Source organism: Panthera tigris, chromosome D3, assembly GCF_018350195.1.
Source record: "Panthera tigris isolate Pti1 chromosome D3, P.tigris_Pti1_mat1.1, whole genome shotgun sequence".
Lineage (NCBI taxonomy): Eukaryota > Metazoa > Chordata > Mammalia > Carnivora > Felidae > Panthera > Panthera tigris.
This window is the reverse complement of record NC_056671.1, coordinates 22,379,189-22,402,797: the sequence shown is the minus strand read 5'-3', so window position 1 is coordinate 22,402,797 and position 23,609 is coordinate 22,379,189. Positions and strand designations below refer to the sequence as shown.

Below are 23,609 nucleotides of genomic sequence, written 5' to 3'. Positions count from 1 at the left end.
TGAAGGAATGCTGAGTTCTTATTGGAAGGAAGAGACAAATATAAGATGTTTCAAATAGTAAGAAAAGACTAAAAAGAAAAAGTACAAATAAGAACAGTAAATCAACACAGTGGGAATAGGCCCAAGCATAACAAATATAAATAGATGACACTCACCAGTCAAAAAGCAAAATACTGATTGAGTGGATTTTTAAAATCCAGATACATGCATCTTCTAAGAGATGTCAAAGACAAAAATGTGCAAAGGTTGAAAGTAAAAGATTGACATATCATGGAAACACTCACCAAAAAAGCTACAATAACTATCTTCAAATCAGACAAAATAGACTTTAATAAGAAAAAGACATTATTAGGGATGGAAGAGTTGCTGCATGATAAAAGTCTGAGTTCTTCAAGAAGATCTAAGAGTTCCATTATGCAGGCAATGAAACAGCTTCAAAAATATACAAGCATGAATTGATAGTAAAGGGAGAAATTGATAAATCCATCACTGTGGTGGGAGACAGAGAGATTTCAATACACCCCTCTCATTTGCTGATCGGTCGGCAGTGGGGGAGCCAACAGGGATCTGCAGGAGATCAAAACAACACAGGATGCCAACATGCTTGCAGGTGCAACAATCAGAGAACATACTTTTTACCCTAGTAGACATGGAGTGTAGGCAAAATTCAATCATGTACTGAACCCTAAAGAAAGACTCAACAAAATCATAGGTAGTGTACAGACCACATCTATGATAAGACGGTAAGTCAGAAGTTATGAACAAGGTGACAAAAAGCCCCACAGTGTTTGGAAAAACTCTCCACATGTTTGGAAAAACTTGTTACGCTGCTAAATAATGCGTGGGTAAAATAATAAATTAGAATGGGAATTCTAAAATACCTATAATTGAGAATGAAGAGATATCAAAACTGGCTGGATGTAACAAAGGCAACGCTTCAAAGGAAATGGATTGCCTGAAATAGGCATGTAAGTGCATTAATTTTGAGACTTTCTTTTCTGAGTTTCTAATTGAAGAAATTAAAGAAAGTTCAACATACAAACCCAAAGAAAGAAGAAAACAGACTTTAAAAATAAGAGCAGAGGGGTGCCTGGGTGGCTCAGTCAGTTAAGCATCTGACTTCAGCTCAGGTCATGATCTCACGGTTCGCGAGTTCGAGCCCCATGTTGGGCTCTGTGCTGACAACTCAGAGCCTGAAGCCTGCTTCAGATTCTGTGTCTCCCTCTCTCTCTCACCCTCCCCTGTTCACACTCTGTCTCTCTCTCTCAAAAATAAACATTAAACTTTTTTTTAAATAAGAGCAGAGATTAATGAAATAGAAAAAAATAAAATAGAGTTTAAAAAGCCAAAATTTGATTCTTTGGGGGGAAAAACTGACAGAAAACTACTGGCAAGACTGATCAAGAGAGAGTATAGAAATATTATTTTTTAATGTTTATTTATTTTTGAGAAAGAGAACATGAGCAGGGGAGGGGCAGAGAGAGGGGGGGAGAGAGGATCTGAAGTGGGCTCCGCAGTGCTAGAGCCTGATGCAGAGCTCAAACTCATGAACTGTGCAATCATGACCTGAGTTGAAATTGGACACTTAACCTACTGAGCCACCCAGGTGCTCCTAGAAATAAATATTAAAAAAGACTTTAATAAGACATATAACGTACAAAGAGATCATTAAAATTCAGAAGCACAAATTAGAAAAATAAGAACTGAGTCTAGAAGAAATAAAAAGCCATGAGTAGTCCTATAATAATTAAAGAAACTGAAGCAGTAATTTAAAAATCCCCACAAGGGAAACACAAAGCCCAGATAATTCTGGAGGTGAATTCTACCAAGTTTTCCAGAACTATATTATCCTAGTATTGTATAAAAGTCTTCCAGATCAAAGGAAAAGAAGAAATGTTCCCCCTTTCTTATACTGTGAGGCCAGGATAACACTGATGTTGAACTAAGCAAGAAGAGTAGTAAGAAAATTAAAGTTCTGCCCTATTTCACTCATGAATATATCAGCAAAATTCCAAAACAAGACATCAAAAAAATCCAATCCAACAGTGTATAAAAAAGAAAACACTAATCAGACCTGTTGAGTTAATCCTAGGCATGCAAGGATGATTTTATATTAGAAAATCTATAAATTAATTCATCACATTAACAAATCTCATTAAGAAAAAAATGTTTTTTTATTTTAAAAAGGGGCACCTGTGTGGCTCAGTCGGTCAGATGTCCGACTCTTGATTTCAGCTCAGGTCATGATCTCACAGTCATGAGATCAACCCCCACATCGGCCTCCACACTGAGTGTGGAGCCTGCTTAAGATTCTCTCTCTCTCTTTGGGCGCCTGGGTGGCTCAGATGGTTAAGTGTCTGACTTTGGCAGGTCATGATCTAATGGTTCATGAGTTCGTGCTTTATGTCAGGCTCTGTTCTGACAGCTCAGAGCCTAGAGCCTGCTTCAGATTCTGTCTCCCTCTCTCTCTGCCCCTCCCCCACTCACACTTTGTGTTTCTCTTTCTCAAAAATAAACATTGAAAAGTAAAATTAAAAAAATATATATTCTCTATCCCTCTTCCTCTGCCCCTCCCTGGGCTCATTCTCATTCTCTCTCTCTCTCTCTCTCTCTCAAAAAAAAAAAAAACAACAAAAAACCAAAAACCAATCTCAGTAGATTCAGAAAAAGCATTTTAGGTATCTTAGTATAAGGTTAATATGCAAAAGTCAATTACATTTCTATACACTAAAAGAAAACAACTAGAAAATACAATTTAAGAGAAGACAATTATAGGGGCACCTGGGTGGCTCAGTTGGTTGGGTATCCAACTTCAGCTTGGGTCATGATCTCACAGTTTGTGAGTTCGAGCCCCATGTCGGGGTCTGTAATGACAGCTCAGAGCCTACAGCCTGCTTCGGATTCTGTGTCTCCCTCTCTCTCTGCCCCTCCCTTGCTTGTGCTCTCTCTCTCTCTCTCTCTCTCTCTCAAAAATAAACATTAAAAATTTTTTTTAAAAAAGAGAATATAATTATATCAGAGAACATCAAGGACCTTGTAATGAATCTTATATTCAAGATCTCTATAGGGAAAATTATAAAACTTTACTGAGATATCAAAAAAGAGCTAAATCAATGGATAAAGATACAGTGTTCATAAATAGAAAGACTTAGTATTACAAAGACATCAGTATCTAAAGAGTAGATCAAACAAAGTCGCAATGGTGATTTTTCACTGCTTGATATTATCATTTTTAAATTTATACTTAAGAATAAAGGGCCAGAACATTTCTAAACAAGAACAACAGAGAAATAAGGACTAGCCCTACTAGACATCAAGACTTATTTTGAAACTGGAATAGAACAGTGAGCCTGGAAACGGACCCATGGATGTATGTATCTTTGGTGTATAACAAAAGTAACATGGCATCGTGTGGAAAGATGGCACTGTTCACTGAAGGGGGTTGGGGAGATGGTTACCCTTATGTAAAAAGATTAACTGAATCTCTCCCTTACATTATAACAGAAATTGACTCAAGGCAAAGGTCTTACAAAAAGTATTAAGCTTAACTTGCTGTTAAGCAAGAGGTTAAACTCTAAGGGAAAATATAGATGAATATCTTTTAGACCTTAAGGAAATACATCTTAAGACACAGAACAGTACTTATGCATTCAACTATATTAAAATATTTTTTTCATTAAATTTTGCTTCAACAACGTGGATGGAACTAAAGTGTATTATGCTAAGTGAAATTAGTCAGAGAAAAGACAAATATCATATGACTTCACTCATATGTGGAATTTAAGATACAAAATAGATAAACATAAGGGAAGGGAAGCAAAAATAATATAAAAACAGGGAGGGGACAAACCATAAGAGACTCTTAAATACAGAGAACAAACTGAGGGTTGCTGGAGGGGTTGTTGGTGGGGGGATGGGCTAAATGGGCAAGAGGCATTAAGGAAGACACTTGTTGGGGTGAGCACTGGGTGTTATATGTAGGGGATGAATCCCAGGATTCTACTCCTGAAATCATTGCACTATATGCTAACTAACTTGGATATAAATTTTTTTTAAATAAATAATAAAATAAATAATTTTAAAAAAAGAAACTTTGCTTGTTAAAAGACAGTCTAAAGGAAGTGAATATATATGGGGCGCCTGGGTGGCTCAGTCAGGCATCCTGACTTCAGCTCAGGCCATGATCTCACAACTCATGAGTTCAAGCCCTGCGTCAGGCTCTGTTCTGACAGCTCAGAGCCTGGAGCCTGCTTCAGATTCTGTGTCTCCCTCTCTCTTTGCCTCTCTCCCACTCACAGTCTGTCTCTCTCTCAAAAATAAATAAACATTAAAAAAAATTTTTTTAAGTGAATATATAAACTTGCAGAAGAGAATCACAATACTTAACACCCAACAAAAGATCAGTATGGAGAATACATAAAGAGTATTTGACCACAATTAAAAACAATAATTAAAAAAATCAAGAACACCTAACCCATGAATAAGACAAAAACATCCAGCAGAAAAAGTGCGAGTCACAAGCAAGAATTTCACTCGAGAAGAAACACGTATGACCAGTCATCATAGGACTGGTTATCAACATCGTTGGTAATTAGGGAAATTCAAATCAAAACCACAGTGAGACCATTTTACCTTCATTTAATTAGAAAAAGAAAAAAAAGAAAAAATCTGACAGTATCAAGTGTTGAAGATGATATAGATCCACAATATCTCTTATGCATCACTAGTGGGAATGTGAATTGGTGCTACCATGTTGGAAAGCAGGTTGGCCTTACCTCCTAAAGAAGAACATCACCGACTCTATAGCCCAGCAATTCCACTTCTAGGTATATACACAAGAGAAATTCCTGCAAATGTACAATAGGAAACATGCATAAGATTACTCCAAAGCAAAAACTTTAAACAACCCAGATTTATTGAATGAATAACTGGGGTATTAGTCACAGGAGGGAATATTACACAGTAGTTGAAATTAACAAACAACAGAAACATGCAACAATATAAATTTTAGCAATGTAATATTAAGGGGAAAAAAGTCCCACAAGGTTACATATATCATGGAATTCTTTTTATACAGTTAAAAACAAGTATGTATGTACATATATGTAAATGAACACACACGTACACACATACATGCCCAATTAAGACTATTTAAAGATGCAATAAAATTACATTCAATGGTAAGCAAGGGACTGATGAACCCAGGAGTCTTGTGGATGGCTACCTGAGAAGGAGATGGATTGATGAGTTTTCCATATGATTATATGTAGGTTTTGTCAGGATTCTACCTTTTGTCTAGAGGGTTTTCTGGTGGCAGAGTTGCATTAATACAAGCACACCATGCAAGGACCAATAAAAAGAGGGTGTCATGTAGCAAGGATCATGTTTAATCCAAAGCTATGCACTTGAGGTCCAAAAAAGGAGAAAAAAAAAACAAACAAACAAAATAAGACACATTTAAATCCAACATATCAGTAATTACATTAAGTACTCCCATTATGAATGTAAGATTTCAGATAAGTTTTAAAAATCCAAATATATGTGATTTACAAGAGATACATCTAAGTAAGAAAATAAAGACTGGAATAACAGAATACAAAAAGAGATGTCCATAGATACAACAAACAAAAGCTACTGTAGCTAGATTAATGTCACAAAAACAGATTTTAAAACAAAAGGTAAGACGAGAGGTAAGGGACATAATGATAAAGGTTCAATTCACTAGGAAGATGAGTTTTAAGTTTGAATGTATCCTGTACCTAAAAACAGAGCCTCAAAATATTTACAGCAAAAGCTGGTAGAACTATAAGGAGAAATGGATTGATTTACAATGGATTAACTACAAGAGATGACATTTTAATATACCTCTCTTAGTAATGGCTAGAAATAAAAAAAAAAAAAGAGTTTGAACCATAGAATGTACTGGACAGTTGTAGAACACACTGAACAACTGCAGGAAACACATTCTCTTCAGGCACACCTGGAGCATCTGCAAAAACTGGCCATTTACTGGGCCTTTCAGCAAATTTTAAAGAACTGAGATTATACGGGCATACTGTCTGACTCCATGGCAATTATACTAGAAATAAAGATGACTAAAAAAAAACCCAGATGTTTATAAATTCAAGAAATATGCTTCCAAACTAATCCACAAATCAAAGAACATACACTGATATTAGATACTAGAAAATATAACTGCCTGATAAAGTAATACATATAAAAACCGTGAGATTCATCTAATGCAGTACTTGGAGTGCAATGCGTAACCTAAAATGTGTATACTCAAAAAGAACAGCTGAAAAATCATGAGCTAATAAGCAACGATCTCATGAAGTTAGAAAAAGAACAGCAAAATAAACCCCAACAAAGCAGGAGAGGACAAAAGCAAACTCAGTAAAGCAGAAAAACCTAAAATAGAATCAACAGTTTCATCTTCAACCAATGAAGGAAGGGAACGGACAAACCTCTGCCATGACTGTTTGGAATGGAGGGAAGGCATATATAACCCACATCACAAATGCAAAAGAGGACGTCGCCATGTCACAGATATTAAAGCAGTAGTAAATGAGGGGATGGTGAAACAACGTCACGCTGATCCACTTGAAAAACTGATAGAAATAGGCAAATGCCCAGAGAAGCAGAAGGTAGCAAAACTGATGCGGGTCGGTGGAGCCAGTACACAAGATGTGAGGAGGAAAGACACCTCCTCGTGGTGGTGGACACGGGGACCCTGGGGGCAGCGGGGTGGGAGAGGCCGTGCGGAGCCCTCACACAGCCATGCCGTGCCGCCGCAGGGAGAACGCGGAGAACATGTACTACTTCTCGGAGCTGGCCCTGACCCTCAACGAGCACGAGGAGGGCGTGGCGCCCACGGACAGCCGCCTGCGGCCAGACCAGCGGCTGATGGAGAAGGGGCACTGGGACGAGGCCAACACGGAGAAGCAGCGGCTGGAGGAGAAGCAGCGCGTGTCGCGGCGCCGGCGGCTGGAGGCCTGCTCACGGGGCTGTGGCACGGAGGAAGGTGAGGCTGGGCGGGGAGGCGGTGAGAGAAGGTACCCTGGGTATGGGGAGCGGGTTCCCACAAGAAAGGGATGGGGTGGGGGAGGGAGGGAAGGGGTACCGCAGGGACAGGGTGGAAGGCAGCAGGGTCCTAGGGGCGGGGGGATGGCGTGGGGGGAAGGGTGGGAGAGAGCCTGGGAGTACACCACCGCCCACCCGCACGCCCACTGTGCCTGCCCAGCAGAGAAGGAAGCCGATGTGTACGTGCCGCTGTGGTTCGAGAAGAGGCTGGACCCACTGACCGGGGAGACGGCCTGCATGTACAAGGGCGGCTACTGGGAGGCCAAGGAGAGGCAGGACTGGCACATGTGTCCCAACATCTTCTGAGCTCCATCCCCTCCTGCAAATACAGGCGCCTGTACAGCCTGGTCCACCTTTTCTTTAATACACTCAATTTAGTACTCAGTGGCCCTCCCCCTTACACCTTTTCCCTTTCCTTTTTTTTTTTTTTTTTTTTTTAACACTTTTTTGGGGCTTCCACCTTGGAAGGAGCAAGTGCTGATCTGCATTCTCTCCAGCCCCCAGGTGCCCTGGGTCACCCAAGCCCCATCATTTTGGACTTGGGTCCCACTGGGACCCCAGCTCCCAGTTACCACAACTCAGGCAGGCTGGCCCGGGCCCTGGGCTGCCCCAGTCACCAGCCCCACCAAGGGAGGCACTGTCCCCCACTGGGGAGCCACTTTTGACTTTTTTAGAAAAAAACGATCTCCATTTTCTTTCCAGCCAAGATGTTTAGTAAATATTTTTAGTACAGCACTTAGCAGACAACTTTCTAAGTGTGCTTTCTTGCCACAAATGTGTCCTGGCAAGAGCCCCTTCTTTTTAAGACATCAGGAAGCTAGACCCCTTTGAGCAGGGAGCATTTTGTAGCTCAACATAGCAGGGTCACCAGGAGCACAGGACTCCAGAGAGAAGGGAACTGGAAGGGCCACCTGGCCCAGGAGAGCACAAGTCAGTTGTCTCCAGAGCTACAGCAGCACCCACTGTGGGGGAGGGGATGCCCAAGGGTCCCCAGATAGATTTGAGGGTAACAGCCCCTTGCCTAGCTTTGGCCATGCGGGGGCTGCTCCCCAGCCCCAGAGAGGTCAGGAAGGGCTGGGGGCAGGGCCTGCAGGTGCTCCCCACCCCAGAACCAGGCCCCAAATCAGCAATAAGAACAAACACTTGGCTCAGCCTGGGCTGGTGCCCCCAGGCACCAGAGGCCCAGTGTCCTGCCTCGGCCTCAGGCACCTCCGGGGTGCCCATCTCCGCACCCCCTGAACTCTTTATTTGCCTGATTTATATATATATGATATATGAATATATAAAAAATAGCTATTTTGCTTAAATTTCTATGGTATGTGGAAGTTAAAAAATGATGAAGACAGGGCACCCCTGTCTGAGTTTGGCTCTCCTGTCAGCTGTGTCCTACCCTCTCCTCAGACCCCCTTCCAAGGGCTCCTGCCAATGGTAGGGGGGTACTGGGCCACAGTGGCCATTATCCAGCCCCTCAGAACCCCCATTCCAAACCCTCCCACTTCAGTTTGGTCCTGAAAATTCATCACAGGGTTTTTTCTGTATATTCCAGGACTGCGTTTGTTTTTATAAAATAAAAAAATAAAAAAAGTGAAAACACCAACATGTGAAATGCCTTAGGGTGCCCACTCAAGAGGCAGGGCGGGCAGGGTGGCCCCACCACGCCCACAGCAGAGCTGTGCAATGTACCTCTTCTCCACACTGTTTGTGAGGGAGCACCTTCTGACCGGTAATAAAAACCTTGGATTTGGAGTTTTCCAAGGCCTTGTCCCTGAGTCTGTGACTGGGTGGATTGGGGCTGATGCACAGAACAGGTGACCACCTGTATGGCAGCATGGGGGAGGAGCCCCCAGGCTTTATTCTGCTCAGCACTGAGCCCAGCAATGGGAAGCTAGTCTAAATGAGGGGGTGGGGGTGAGAAGGGGGTGGAAGACCTGGTAGGGTCAGGGCCAGGTAGGCTGCGGAGGGCTGAGACAGCACCTAGGAGAGGGGTCACAGCTTTGCCTGGGACTGTCTAGAGCCAAGCCATGGCACCTGCCACACTCTTCTCTTTGAGGTAACACCCACCTTGGTGAATTCTAAGGTTACTGGACAACCATGACCTGGACTGCTTCTGTTGTCCCAGGTTGCCAAGCAACTCGGATTACTAGCTCCCAGGACTGGCCAAGAACGGCTTGGTCTGGCCCACTGTGGTGGGGGCCTCCCACTGCCAGTGCTTCCAGGTGAGAGAATGTGGTGGGGCAGGGCACCACAGGGGCATCAGAGCCAGGCTCCAACTGCCTGCCCTGAAACCCCAGCACTGTGGGATCCAAGGCTGGCCCTGCACAACTCCTTCCTTACCCAAGCCTTGCTTTCCCATCTGTGAGGAGGCAGGCACTGGTGAGTCCTGCAGCTCTCACTGGCTAGAAGAGGCAAGGCGGTGAGACAACCCCAGTATGAACCTGAACCCCGAGATGGGGGAGGGCAGTGGAAGCAGGTCTGCCAGGGGAGAAGATAGGCTGCATGGGCAAGGCCCAGAGGTGACAGAAGCCAGTCCACTTAGGCAAAGTAAAGGAAGAACCTAGAGTGAAGCCAGACAGAGCTCTGAACAGGGAGTGACATCAGGTTGATGTTCTAGAAACCGCTCTGACCAGATCACACAAGTTCTGCCTACACTCAGTAGTCTATCCACTAGCCATCACTGAGTTGAAAATGTCATAGAAAAGATTCTGCAACAAAGGCCGTAAGGGGCCTCATAATACATCTGACAAAAAGATGCAAAAGACCTTTATAGATACAACTTTAAATTTTTACTGAGTAATAAGACCTGAGTTAAAGGGAAAAACACCATCTTCATAGGTGGCCAACTCAGTTATGTGGGTTCTTCCAAATCTACAAATCCAACATGATCCAAATCAAAATCCTACCAATATTTTTCAGACACTTGACAAGTGGATTGTGAAATTTGCATGAGAGAGTAATTGAACAAAAAATAGAGCAATTCTTAAGAAGAAGGTAGGGGATGTGGACTTGACCTGCAGATGCCCAAACATGCTAGAAAGCTACCAAAAGAATTGCATTTTTCTCCACTGCATTCTGGCACCATGTGTAATACCATGTATTTTACTCATTTGTTGACTCTCTCCCCCACCCCCCACCCCCAGTGGACTGTGAGCTTCATGAGAGTAGGAATCATGTCTTATACACTGTAGCATCCCCTGTGCCTGGCACATAGGAGATGCTCAGTAAATAGGTGTCGAATTAATTCCAGGCCAGAAGGCCCAACCAGAGCAAAGGCTCAGGTGGACACTCCCTGGGGCCACTGGGAAGTGTGACTGCAGTGTCAAATTGTAAGGGGCCCTCAGAGATGCAACGGGGAAGAGTTGAACCTCAGGTCCCAGGAAACTCCTCCCACAAACTCCAGAGTCCAAATCTTTGCTCCTGACAGACTGTGGGGGAGGAGGCCTGAGGTTCCCTTATCCCCTGGGCTGGGGCTCAGCACAGTCATGAGATCAAGCCCTGCATTGGGCTCTGTGCTGAGCATGGAGCCTGCTTGGGATTCTCTCTCTCCCTCTCTCTGCCCCTCCCCAACTCATGCTCTATCTTGAAATAAATATTTTTGAAAATAGAATATATATTTCAATCTCACTTTTAGAATTTTCAAAAGCCCAAAGAGCAAATAGAATCCAGCCACATACAAAAGACTGATACCTCAGTTGGTAAACCCATGCCCAAGTTAGGTTTACCACAGAAATGCAAGAATGGGTCAGTGTTGGAAGCGTCTCATTGTAAATCACTCATTACATCAACCAGTTCAAGGAGGACTTATCTTTCTGCCAATATGGTAGACTAGGTACCTGGATAACCTTCCCTTATGTAAAACTAGGCATGCTAGATAACACTTTAAAATACCCTAAAAGCATCCATGAGTTGGAAAGAATATAAGGAATACTTGGGCCAAATATTAAGTGACTGTAGAAACATGGAAAGAACTCTGAAGTCTGTTTTTCCCTCAGAGCCACTTACGGTACCCAGCGAGCCTAAGTTTTCACTGCCTCAAATGCCCCTTCCAAGGTAGGGTATCTAATAGGAGGTGTCTGCTGTAAAGCTGGACTCCCAAAGGTCTATACCTTCAATATAATGATGAATCCAAAATCAAATACAGGAAAATCGAATACAAGATCAGTCCTACGCAGAGCAGAAAAGAATCCCCTAAGAATTTGTAATCAGGAGCACGGCCTCACTTGGTTTGGTTTTATAGCCCAAATATATACTACCCAGATGGTCAAATAAAACATCTAGCAGAGAATATAACATGGTCTCAAAATGGCAATGTCCCCAGTCCCACAAGAGAAGCAAAGAAAGCCTCTCTGGAGTCTCTCCCCTTCATTCCAGACCTTATGGAATCTCAGATGGGAAGTTGCAAGGAAAATGAATAGCTAACAATGTGACATCTCTAAAGACACAAGGAAACAGCACACAAGTGGGCATGTGAGCACAGGACAGCAGAAATAACAGCAGAATAAGACATAAAACTCCTCCATGTAGTGAAATTATCAGACACAATATAAAATAAGCATGTGTAATATATTTCTAGAAATAGGTTTCTAGAATTCTCATTCCTAAAAATGAAGGGCATTTTTTAAAAAAAGGAACTTACAGGGGCACCTGTGGTGGCATCAGTTGGTTAAGCATCTGACTTCAGCTTAGGTCATGATCTTGAGGTTAGTTAGAGCCCCACGTCCGGCTCTGTGCTGACAGCTCAGAGCCTGGAGCCTGCTTCGGATTCTGTTTCCCTCTTTCTCTGCCCCTCCCCCACTCACGCTCAGCCTCTCTTTCTCTCTCAAAAAATGAATAAACGGGCGCCTGGGTGGCTCAGTCGGTTGAGCGTCCGACTTCGGCTCAGGTCACGATCTCGCAGTCCGTGAGTTCGAGCCCCGCGTCGGGCTCTGGGCTGATGGCTCAGAGCCTGGAGCCTGCTTCCGATTCTGTCTCCCTCTCTCTCTGCCCCTCCCCTGTTCATGCTTTGTCTCTCTCTGTCTCAAAAATAAATAAACATTAAAAAAAAAAATTTAAAAAAAAAATGAATAAACATTTCAAATTTTTTTTAAATAAACTAAGGAATTTCCAGAAATTGAAAAAAATTCACTGAAAATAATTTTATAACAGATTACACTACTGAAGAGCATATTAGTGACATGGAAGTAAGAACTAAAGAAAGTATTCAGAATGCTGGGGTGCCTGGGTGGCTCAGTCGGTTGAGCGCCCAACTCTTGATTGCAGCTCAGGTGAAGATCTCACTGTTCGTGAGTTTGAGCCCTGCATCCAACTCTGAGCTGACAGCACAGAGCCTGCTTGGTAGTCTCTCTCTGCCCCCTCCCCACTTCCACATGCGTGCTCTCTCTCAAATATTTTTTTAAAAAAGTATTCAGAATGCAACATAAAGACACAAAGAAGTGAAAAATATAAAAGAGGCATGGAGAATAAAGTGAGAAGGTCCCATATGTCGCTAATCAAAATGGAGCAGAAGCGATCTTTAAAGAGTGAATGCCTAAAAAATTTCCAAGAAATCATGAGAAACACCAACATACAGAGTTAATCTCAACACATCCTAGTCAGGTAAATAAAAAAACATTCACAGCTAACTATAATATAGTGAAATTGCAAGACTCTTAACAAAATCTTAAAAGCAGCCAGATTTGGGGTGGGCAGTGGTAATTACCTTCAAGGATCACCAATCAGACTTAGAGCTGACTTCCTAGTTAAGAAGACAAAGTGGGGCACCTCGGTGGCTCAGTCAGTTAAGCATCTGACTTAGGCTCAGGTCACGATCTCACGGTTCATGAGTTTGAGCCCCACATTGGGCTCTGCACTGTCAGTGTGGTTTGGGATTCTCTCTCTTCCTCTCTCTGCCCCTCCCCCACTTACACGCACTCTCTCTCAAAATAAATAAACTCTAAAAAACAAAAAAAGAAGACAAAGTGAGATCTCCAAAGTAGAGGGGATAATGTCAGTATTCCCAGTGAAAATATCTTTCAGGAACCAAAGGAAAATAAATCTTTTAATAAAAACTTATTAAAACAATACTGAGAGTCTTGAGTAGACTTTGATGAGTTAACTATTATGTGAAATATACAAAGTAATGGCTAAAGGAAGAATAACATTTATGAAACAAAGGAGAACATTGTATGTGGGGGGAAATTTTTTCAATCTAAAGGCAAGAAGAAAGAAGAAAAAGGAATGCAGATAAGGTGGAATAAAAATTTAAAAATAAGACAAACATAAGTCAATTATCAATGCAACAATAATACACAAAATTTAAGTAAATTAAATCTTCAAGTAAGAACAAAAATATCTGGAATTTAAAAATCTGGCCATATGCTATTTACAAGAATACACTAAAAACATAAATATACAGACAAGATAGGCTTTAAGGCAAAAATGTATTTCTGTATGTCAACTCCTAGAAATAAAAAGGTCACTTTATAATGATAAAAGGTAGAATTCATAAAGTTCTAAAACTCCTATACACCTAATAACATCTCAAGATAAATGGACACAATCACAAGGAGAAATAGATAAATCCACAATCATAATGGAAGATTTTTTAACATATCTCTCCACGTAGTGAGAGCTCAGACAGACATAGCATATCAGCAAGGTTTCCAACAACACAATTCACAAACTTGGTGTAATGGGCACACATGGGGTATTACACATAACAGCAGAATATATAGTTTTAAAGTGCACATGGAACATTTATTAATATTAACCACATATTTGGGCCAGTCAAAATGCCTCAGCAAATTTCAAAAGACTAATATACAGACCACATTCTCAGACCAAACTCTTGAGCATTAAGAAATACACTTTTAGGGGCACCTGGGTGGCTCAGTTGGTTAAGCGTCCGACTTTGGCTCAGGTCATGATCTCACGGTTCGTGAGTTCGGGCCCCGCGTCAGGCTCTGTGCTGACGGCTCAGAGCCTGGAGCCTGTTTCAGATTCTGTGTCTCCCTCTCTCTCTCTGACCCTCCCCCATTCATGCTCTGTCTCTCTCTGTCTCAAAAATAAATAAACATTAAAAAAAATTAAAAAAAAAGAAATACACTTTTAAATAACTGGTGGACCAAAGAAGAAAACAACAGAAATTATAAAATAGTTAAACATTAAAATGCCACATATCAAAACTTAGGATAGAGGTAAAGCAGTACTTAGAGAAAAACTTAGAGCATTAAAAGCTCATGTTGTAAAAGAAGACTAAAAATGATGAGCTAACCATCCAATCGGACTAAGAAAATGAACATTAAGACAAACTCAAAGGAAATAAATATCAGAAATTAAAGAAAAAACAAACAGAGAGGACCATTTAAGCTAAGGTTGATTCTTTGAAAAACTAAAATGGACAAGACTTTACTGATAAGGAAGACAGAGAAAGGGAAGGAAGGAGAGAGGAAATGGATGAACCCCAAAAAACAATATTTGAAATAAAAATACATAAATACGCTACAAATAACAGTAACTTTAAAAACTGAGATAAGGTTCTAGAAAAATATAACTTAAAAATGACTCAAAAATTAGAAAAACCTGAGTAGTATTACAATCATTAAAAAAAAGTTAAATCAGTTAAAAAAAAAAAACTCCTCTCACATATATACACAAAATTCTCCACACACAGCTGACCTAGGAATAACCAGCTTTACAGAAACTATCCCAAAAGTAGAGGAAATAGTCCCCAACTCATTTCTTGAGACTAGCATAATCTGGTCACCAAAACCTAACAAGGACAGTAGGATAGAGGAAAATTACAAACTAGTGTCACATGATCTATAATTCAAAACAATATACAAGTCTAGAAATATAGAAAACTTACAATCATTATTCCAGAAATGCAAGGTTAGTTTACCCTATGAAAAAGTAATAAATATAATTCACCACATTAACAAAGTAAAGGAGAACACGACATGGTCATCTCAATAGATGCAGAAAACACTTTATAGAATCCAACATACATCCATGATATTTAAAAGGAAAAAAAATACTTTAAAATAGAAATAGAGGGAAACTTCCTTAATCTGATGAATGGTATCTAACAAAACAAAAACAAAAACAAAAAAACAGCTTTGCCTGTGAGATAGAGAACAAAAAAATACCTGCTTTTACCCTTTACATTCAACATTGTACTGGCAGCCCTAGCCAATGCAATAAGGCAAGAAAAATATATGAAATGTGAGAATTGACAAAATTATCATTGCTCACAGATGATATGTAATAGAAAACTCAAAAGAATCTAAAGATAAATTAGAATAACATGAAAATCAGTTACATTTTTATATGCTAGCAACAAACCATCATCAAATGAAGTTTTAAAAATATCATTTACAGTAGCATCAAAACCCAACAGGTATCTAGGATATATCTAATCAAGGAAATATAAGACCTTTTAAAGGGAAAATTATAATACTTTCTTGAGAGATACAAAGAAAGGAGGATCTAAATTAATGGACACCAATGCCATCTTCATGGTTTGGAAGACTTAAAAAGATATCAATTTTTCTCAAACTGATCACATACAATCAATTCCAATGAAACCCCTACAGGTTTTCTAATGGAGTTTAACTAAGTAATTCTAAAATTTATATGGAAATACAAAGGGCCAAGAATAGTCAAGACACTCTTGAAGCATAAAAAGTGGTAGAACTGGCTATACTAAATATAAAAACTTACTGTAAAATGCTAATAATTAAATCAGTGTGGTACTGGCATAGAAAAAACAAGAGACAAATGTAACAATAAAAATCCAGAAACAGATTTATACATATCTAAACATTTGATATATAAGAGAGGTAGCACTGCAGATTAATGGAGAAAGATAAGACTTTTCATTAAAGGATGTAGGGACAATCAGGAAGAAGGAAGGAATTAGAGTTCTACCTCAGACCATATACAAAAATCAATTCCAGGGGCGCCTGGGTGGCTCAGTCGGTTGGGTATCTGACTTCGGCTCAGGTCATGATCTCACAGCTCGTGAGTTTGAGCCCCGCATCAGGCCCTGTGCTGACAGCTCAGAGCCTGGAGCCCGATTCGGATTCTGTGTCTCCCTCTCTCTCTCCCCCTACCCCGCTCACACTCTGTCTCTCTCTGTCTCTCAAAAATGAATAAATGTTAAAAAAAAATTAAAACAAAACAAAACAAAAACAAAAATCAATTCCAGGTGGATTAAAGATCTATATGTGAAAGACAAAACTATAAAGCCTCTATAATATAAAATAGTATCTTCATGACTTCAAGATTTTTTTTTCTCAATGTTTATTTATTTATTTTGAGAGAGATCATGAGCAGGGGAGAGGCAGAGAGGGAGGGAGAGAGAAAATCCCAAGCAGGCTCTGTGCTATCAGTGTGAGATCATGACCTGAGCCAAAATCAAGAGTCAGACACTTAACCAACTGAACCACCAAGGTGCCTCTAGGGAAGGATTTATTAAAATAAGTTAGACAGAGGGGTACCTGCGTGGCTCAGTTGGTTAAGGGTCTGACTTTAGCTCAGGTCATGATCTCACAGTTCATGGATTCAAACCCTGCATGAGGCTCTGTGCTGACAGCTCAGAGCCTGGAGACTTATTCAGATTCTGTGTCTCCCCCTCTCTCTCTCTGCCCATCCCCACTCACACTCTGTCTCTCAAAAATAAACATTAAAAAAGTATTTTTAAAAAAACAAGATGATAGGTGTACACTGCATATTCTTACCATATAAACATTTTATAAATACAGTATTCTTTTGTAGCTACTCAGTGTCTAATAAAAATAATTATTAAAATAGCAGCTTAAAGGGGGGGAGGGGAGACACAAAAAACATACAGTCCAGGTTGTGTGCCTGACAGTTGTGTGCCCCTAACCCACATTGCAGTCTATGTAACTAGTGCCCCCTGGTGCTCCACTCAGGTAAGACTGGCAGCCACCGCTCCACCACTGAAGCCCCAAGTTAAAACAAGATGGAAATTCTTTCCACATTTTAAAGGCCATTCACCAAAACCAACAGCCAATATATATTCTGTTCAACCCTAATGTAGATTTCCATCCCATCAGAAACAAGACCCAGATAATTATTCAACACTGTTTCATTGCGTCAGAGGTTCTAGCCAAAGCAAAATGGCAATTAAACTGACACACTGGCAAATTTGCACCTTGCATCTATTAAAAAGAAAAAAACGCACACAGTTTATTTTTAAAACTGCTAGAGTTCATAACATAGAAAATAAGTTGTTTGGTCTTCTCTATATTAATACTCAGGAATAGAGATGGAAAAAATAACCCATTCACAATACTGATAAATACAGTTATAAAATGCTTAGAAAAATGAGAAAGTTATAGAACTTGTATGAAGAAATTATAAAATCTTATCGTAAGATCTAAAGAGTCAAACAGGGGCGCCTGGGTGGCTCAGTCGGTTAAGCGTCTGACTTCAGCTCAGGTCACGATCTCACGGTCCGTGAGTTCGAGCCCCGCGTCGGGCTCTGGGCTGATGGCCCAGAGCCTGGAGCCTGCTTCCGATTCTGTGTCTCCCTCTCTCTCTGCTCCTCCCCTGTTCATGCTCTCTCTCTGTCTCAAAAATAAATAAACGTTAAAAAAAAAAAATTTAAAGAGTCAGACAAATGAAAAACCAGTTTTTATCCTCTGGGGATATTTAATTAAGGTCATAAAAATGTCAACCTTCTCGTAACTTACATCTAAATTTAATACAGTTATAATTTAAATCCCAATGGAACTTTTTCTTAGGCAAGGATGGGAAAAATTGGGTAACATGATTTTAAATTTCACTTAACAGAATGAATTCTAAGAATAGCCGGAAAAAAGTCTTTTTAAAAGGTTGGGGGGTGGGGGGAGACTGATCCATCTAGATGTTGATGATGCTCAAAATTCTAGTTTCAGCTAGGACCTCACCTCTCACACCAGAACCACCTGTCCAACAGGATGTCTTCACTGACATGTCTAAGGGGCATCTCAAGCCCATCTAGTAGTGGAATATAAATAATGACCAAGATGGTTCACGTAATGGGGCGAGCATAGTGAATTTCCATTTGGAAAAAGAAGCAAAGCTTGACTCTTGCCTTACTGCTTAAACTAAAATGTATCCATTGACAAAAAAATTTTTTTTAGTATTTCAACAAAGAGTAAGAGAACGTTTGAGGGATGGCGATGGAGGGAAGAGGAAAGGTTTTCCTAAGCATGATAGGAAACCCCAAAACCTAAAAATGTTTACCTTCCAAGTAACAGTCTTCTACCAAGCTAAGACAAACCAGTAGAAAATGGGCCAAGGTTGTGAAGTGCAAGAGGTCTCAGGTCCTGGGAGAGGCCAACAGGCTGGCAAGTAGGCTGGACCTTCAAGGAAAATTACCTGGAAATGGCTATTTTAAGACGTAAAACATGCAGCTTCCTTTCCAGGTCCTCCGTCTTGCAGATATAAAACCACCACACCACAAAGTCATCTATGCAAAAAATGCTTTCTGCAGTGGCTTTAAAAAGTTAAAGAAACAACCAGGGAAAATTTTTTTATCTACTCTCGGGCTTAATATGCAGGCGCCAGAATTTAAAAAAATAAATTAAATAACCACTTTTCTGCTTGGGTTGTGGGCAGGCCATTGGATCCCCAAGGCCTTTCCCCCATGCCCTAGGATATGAAACCCCTGGGGACGATACCTCCCACCCTGTTTGCCCCCAGTTTGGATACTTGCGGTGGTGCCGCGAGGTCCCCACATCTCGACCCTGAGACCAGCCTTGAACATCTGCGTAAGGTCACAACGCTTCCTCCACGCCCCCCGCCCCCCACCGAGCGCCTCCGGGCTCCAACCCCACAGGCAGGCTCGTTTTGTCTCAGACGGGTGCACGGGGGGGCAGCCGCACGTGCTGGACAGCTGCATCACGCAGGCGCTGTTACGTGCCAGCCTCGAGGGTCTGGAGAACAGGCGTAGGGGCGCCCTCGACGACGGACCACAATCGTTGGCGGGTTGGAAGGCCGGCGCTTGTTTGGGACTGCGGCTGGGTCCCGGCCGCGTCTTCTGGACAAGGTTAAGAATTTGCAGCCAGTTCTGCAGCCTGCTCTCCAGCCCATGTTGTATTGTGATAGAGGATTTAGAGGAAAAAACGCTTTCCCTTCTAACAAATAGGGGTTCTCTTCCCACCGCAGGGCCCCAAACCCGGTTAGTGGCAGACTGTCTTAAATGGGGGCATTAGGGAGGGGAGTGAGAGCCCAGAGCTTCACTAGAGGAAAACATAAATGTAAAGGGAAGGAAAGTAAATTTAAAGTGGTGGATTAGAGCTGGTCACAGCTTTCTTGGAAAGGAGGTGGACCCACCAAGTCTCATGGAAGCATCTCAGCCGAGTCCAAAGAGCAAAGGGGAAAGGATAGGTCTGTCAGACCCATCTATCAAGTGGTCTAAGTTTGCCCCAGTGGTGTGAGGCCTTGGCTGGCAGCTACCCAGAATATCAAAGCGCCAGAACGTACCATACGAAACCTGAAGGGCAGGCCCAAAGGAGGCTGGATGGAAGCCCTGCCCCTCCTCACCATTAGGATATACTGAAACAGGCCAAATGGTTTAGGCCATGAGAATAGCTATGGGTTATGGGCACTGAGTAAGCAGTGGAATGCCTAGAGGTAGGTAGCAGGTAGAGACCAGTGAATCTTGGACACAAAAACTCGGAGTCAGGGCAATAAGGGCTTTGGACCCCCATTCTAACTTGTCAGACCAGCACCAGATAAGTGGCTATTTATAATGTGCCTCTGAATAACTTTCAGGTAGAGAACTAGCCTTGAGGCTAAATAAGCCAGGATGGGCAGTGATTTGTTTCAGGCCTTGTGAGCTGGTAGAATTTCTACAGGTTCCACCAGGAGCCCTAATTACGCCTGGCACATTGCCAAGTTTCCAGATGAAAAAGGCCACAGACTGACCAGTATTTTGGCTCATTACTGAGTGAGATGTGCCTTGCCAGGCCCTTCCTCTGCCCAGTCTTTTTCTTGCTCACTGGAGGGTGACCCTATTTGTGCTGAGAACAGGTAGAGAATAGTCTGCAGCCTCAAACAGGGCAGCAGAGAAAGCATGTTCCTTGGAGCTCTTGCCTCTCATAACCAAGCTGGCCATTGACCCATTCAGGGAAACAAAAGCAATGTGATCATCCAAAGAAAGCTTCCATCTCCAAAAAAGGCCAGAACCCTCCAGTGGAATTGTGAGGGATGTTTCAGGCACCTTGGTGACCACCCAGCAACAGGTCTCTTACAGTCTGGCCCAGCTAGAGAAGCACCTTCCAACAGGGACAAGTACTGAAGAAGCACTGCCCACTCCAGTCAAGACTTGTAGAATACAAGAGTACATAGAATATGTAAATGGCAAAGAAATTTGAGCTTTATCAGTCTTATCACTAATTGACCCTTAGAGCTATGAACTCTTGGCTACCACTGCTTGAACCACATCTGAAAAGTGGTCATGTAGACATGGGGAACTGGACCCAACAAGAACAGCCAAAAAATATTACTCAGATATAAAAAAGTTTTTCTCAACCTATTAACTCATGCCTTCCTTGAGTAAACAAACATATCAAACCCTTGTCCTGACCTAGTAATACTATTAGTAGGTAATATGGTATTGACCCTAAAGTGGGGGGTTTTAATCCTAAATCCATGGGACACTTAGGGTGTGAAGGGATCATACAAGGTGAACCTTTTCCTGAGGACTTCACTCCTTGGTTTTTCATCTTTTTTTGTAAGCTCTTTTGTAGAGTCCCTAACCCAGATTCAGAACTACAGCCCTGCATCAGAGACACAACTGACCAATGAAGATGCTCAACCTTAAATTAGTCCAAATCAATTCAAAAATACCTCACTTTTCACCTTTCACATTAGTACAGGATGCAAGAGACTGCATACTGATAAGTATAGGCAGGGTGGGTGGGGAATACACTGTTGGTAGGAGTTAAAACTGGGGGTTTTTCTGGACTGTACCTTAATATTTTTAATATTAGTATCTACCATTTGACACAGCCACTTCTCTTTGGAATTTACCATGCATACATACAGATCTGAATTAATGAACACACACACATCATAGCATTTTCCATAAATGTTAACCCAAATGTTTGTAAGTAGAAGACTCTTAAATGACAGTACATCCAAGACAATGAAGTGCTATGAGGTTGTTCTAAAGAAAAAAGACCCATATGGCTATTCCGAAACAGGTTCCAAGATACATTGAGTGGGAAACATGCAGAAACAGAACAGAGTGGATGTATATTTGTATGCTCAGCATGAATATTCTTTTCAGGGATCAAGAGTGAAAGGGAGCCTTGCTTTTCATAGTGTAGCATTTTGTACTGTTTGAAATTTTTGTACTATTTGAAGTTTTACTGTATGCATGTGTCACTTAAAAAAACTAAAAGTCCCCATTGCTCCCATTCCTTAAAAACAGTGATGCTGTACATTCACCTTTTTGCAGCTGTGTGCTATGGACTTTTCCTGCCACAGACCATCCAGACCACGCCCTCCTCCCAAGACCTCAGACAATCCCAAGCAGGTCCCATGACAGAAAAGGGGAGAGACACTGCATTTTATCTTCCCACCCAGAATGACAGGAGCTCCGTCTGGGAAACAGGCTGCATTCAGTACAGCTGTGATTGGATATAAACACCAAAGTGGATGTGGAGGGGGTGGGGTGTGCCTGGGTGGCTTAGTCAGTTGAGCAGCTTGCGTATCCAACTCTAGATTTTGGCTCAGGTCACGATCACAGGGTCATGGGATCGAGTCCTGTGTCTGCTTGATCCTTTCTCACTTTCCCTCTGCCCCTCTCCCCTGCTTGTACTAAAATTAAAAAAAAAAAAAAAAAAAAAAAAAGCAAAGTGCATACATCGAGAATTTCATGCTAAAATGTTTAAAAAATTCAGCATTTCTGTTTCTGTGGATGTTAAGGAGGGTGAAGACAGAAAAAGGAAGATGGTGATGAGGAAGAATGTGAAGACAGTTTAAAGCCATAGTAGCAGAAAGAATGAAGAGGAAATAAGGTGCTGAATTTTACTAAGAGAAGAAAACAGACTGAGTTCAGGAGTCTCACCAAGTTTTATAGTATTGCATTTTGATTACAGGTGTGTAAATAAAAAAACTTGGGTATTATCTATTATCCTATGGTAAAAATGCAGAACCAACTTCCTTTTAGATTAAAACAGTAAGTTTGGGGACAAAAATGAACCACATGCTGCCTGGGATGATGAGAGAGAACTGGATGGGAGAGGAATCACCAGCTCAACAAACCCCAAGACTCAGAGAATCTTCCAGAAGAAGAGGCCAGGTTCTGAGTGGTATTTCCCTAAATAACCCTCCCCCCAGGGATGTGGTTTGGGGAAGCCTCAAACCCACAAGTTGCAGGTGCTTCTGGACCCACACACAAATGGGTAAAGACTTCCCTCACCAGTGCCTCCCAGTTTTCTGCAGACTCCACAGAGCGGCATGTGGGCCACTGTTGACCTGGGATAGGTAGATGCCAGAAACACACCAAGAAAGGTTTGAATCACAGACCAGTGGTACCAAGTCATAGTTCTCGTGCCTCTAGAAAACACAAAGTCCCCAGATAAAGAGAGGACAGAAGAGAGTTGGAGGAAATCAAACCAAAATTTTTCCAATGACCACTAAAGAGAAACTCAGCAACTCTTGCCTTTGTCTTTGACCCTGAGAAGTTGCCTGAGGGACACAGCTGTGTGAGGCCCTGACTAGAAGGGAGGGAAGGCATGGTGTGTTTCCTGAAGAGCTGCCTCTGGAGTCCCTGTGCCTCAGTGACCCCCTCTCCTGTCTGGCCCAGAGCAGGGACTGGTGGGGCCAGGTACAGGGAAAAACAGTAAAAGCAGCAGCAGCAGGTTCTCCAGATTAGCCAGCACCATCTAAGGCAGCATGCTTTCTCCGGACTCTGCCAAACCCACAGATGGAGGTCACCACCAAATCAGCACCAGGGGTTCTGTCACAAGGGGCTTTCTCAAAAAGAATCCTTTGGAATTCAAACATTCATTCAGTGTGCAACCCACCAGAGTCAGATCTACTACTCAACCTGGACTCAAATTTTTGCAGTGGAATATGTCACTGTCCACAGTTCACTGAAGAAATCATTGCCACAGGGAGAACTTGAGTGGTAGATGGGGAGGGTGAATGGGAGGCTCTTTCTTCCCCAAGCTGTCTGGACAATGCCACAGCCATAATGACTGACAGCTGGATGGGCCGACATTCACGTCCCTGACCTGAGACAGGACCTGCTCAGTGCTGTTTCTCTATCCTGACCCACTACCCCCAGAGGTCTCCCAGATTAGAGCCCCCAGAAGCAGCACCACTCTGGAGGGTCTTTCCATCCCCCACCCCTCAGATCCCAACACTGTTCATCTTCTAGGAGAGACCAGCCCTGCCCCTGAAGCCTCTCCGACTTCCAGGTGGCACTGGATTTACCACATCTTGAGAAGCCAGGAGCCAAGAGAAGGAGCTTGGCATCCCAGTTCTCTGTTCTTTGCCCAACAGTTACCAAAAAAAATGTATGGTCT

At 42.1% G+C, this 23,609-nt stretch overlaps 1 protein-coding gene across 5 annotated transcripts in view; it reads left to right on the top strand.

Moving 5' to 3' along the window:
* OSBP2 (oxysterol binding protein 2) overlaps positions 1 to 8,677 on the top strand; it is a 191,257-nt gene extending 182,580 nt beyond the window's left edge. For 3 of the 5 annotated variants that reach the window (XM_042961993.1, XM_042961994.1, XM_042961995.1), the window contains exons 13-14: positions 6,795 to 7,021; positions 7,241 to 7,480. In XM_042961993.1, coding sequence (XP_042817927.1) covers positions 6,795 to 7,021; positions 7,241 to 7,386 — 373 coding nt within the window. In that variant the 3' untranslated portion in view covers positions 7,387 to 7,480. Of the gene's footprint in view, positions 1 to 6,794; positions 7,022 to 7,240 lie in introns of all 5 variants that reach the window. The other 2 variants (XM_015537686.2, XM_042961992.1) reach the window with 2 other exon arrangements.
* The last annotated feature ends 14,932 nt before the right edge of the window (positions 8,678 to 23,609 follow it).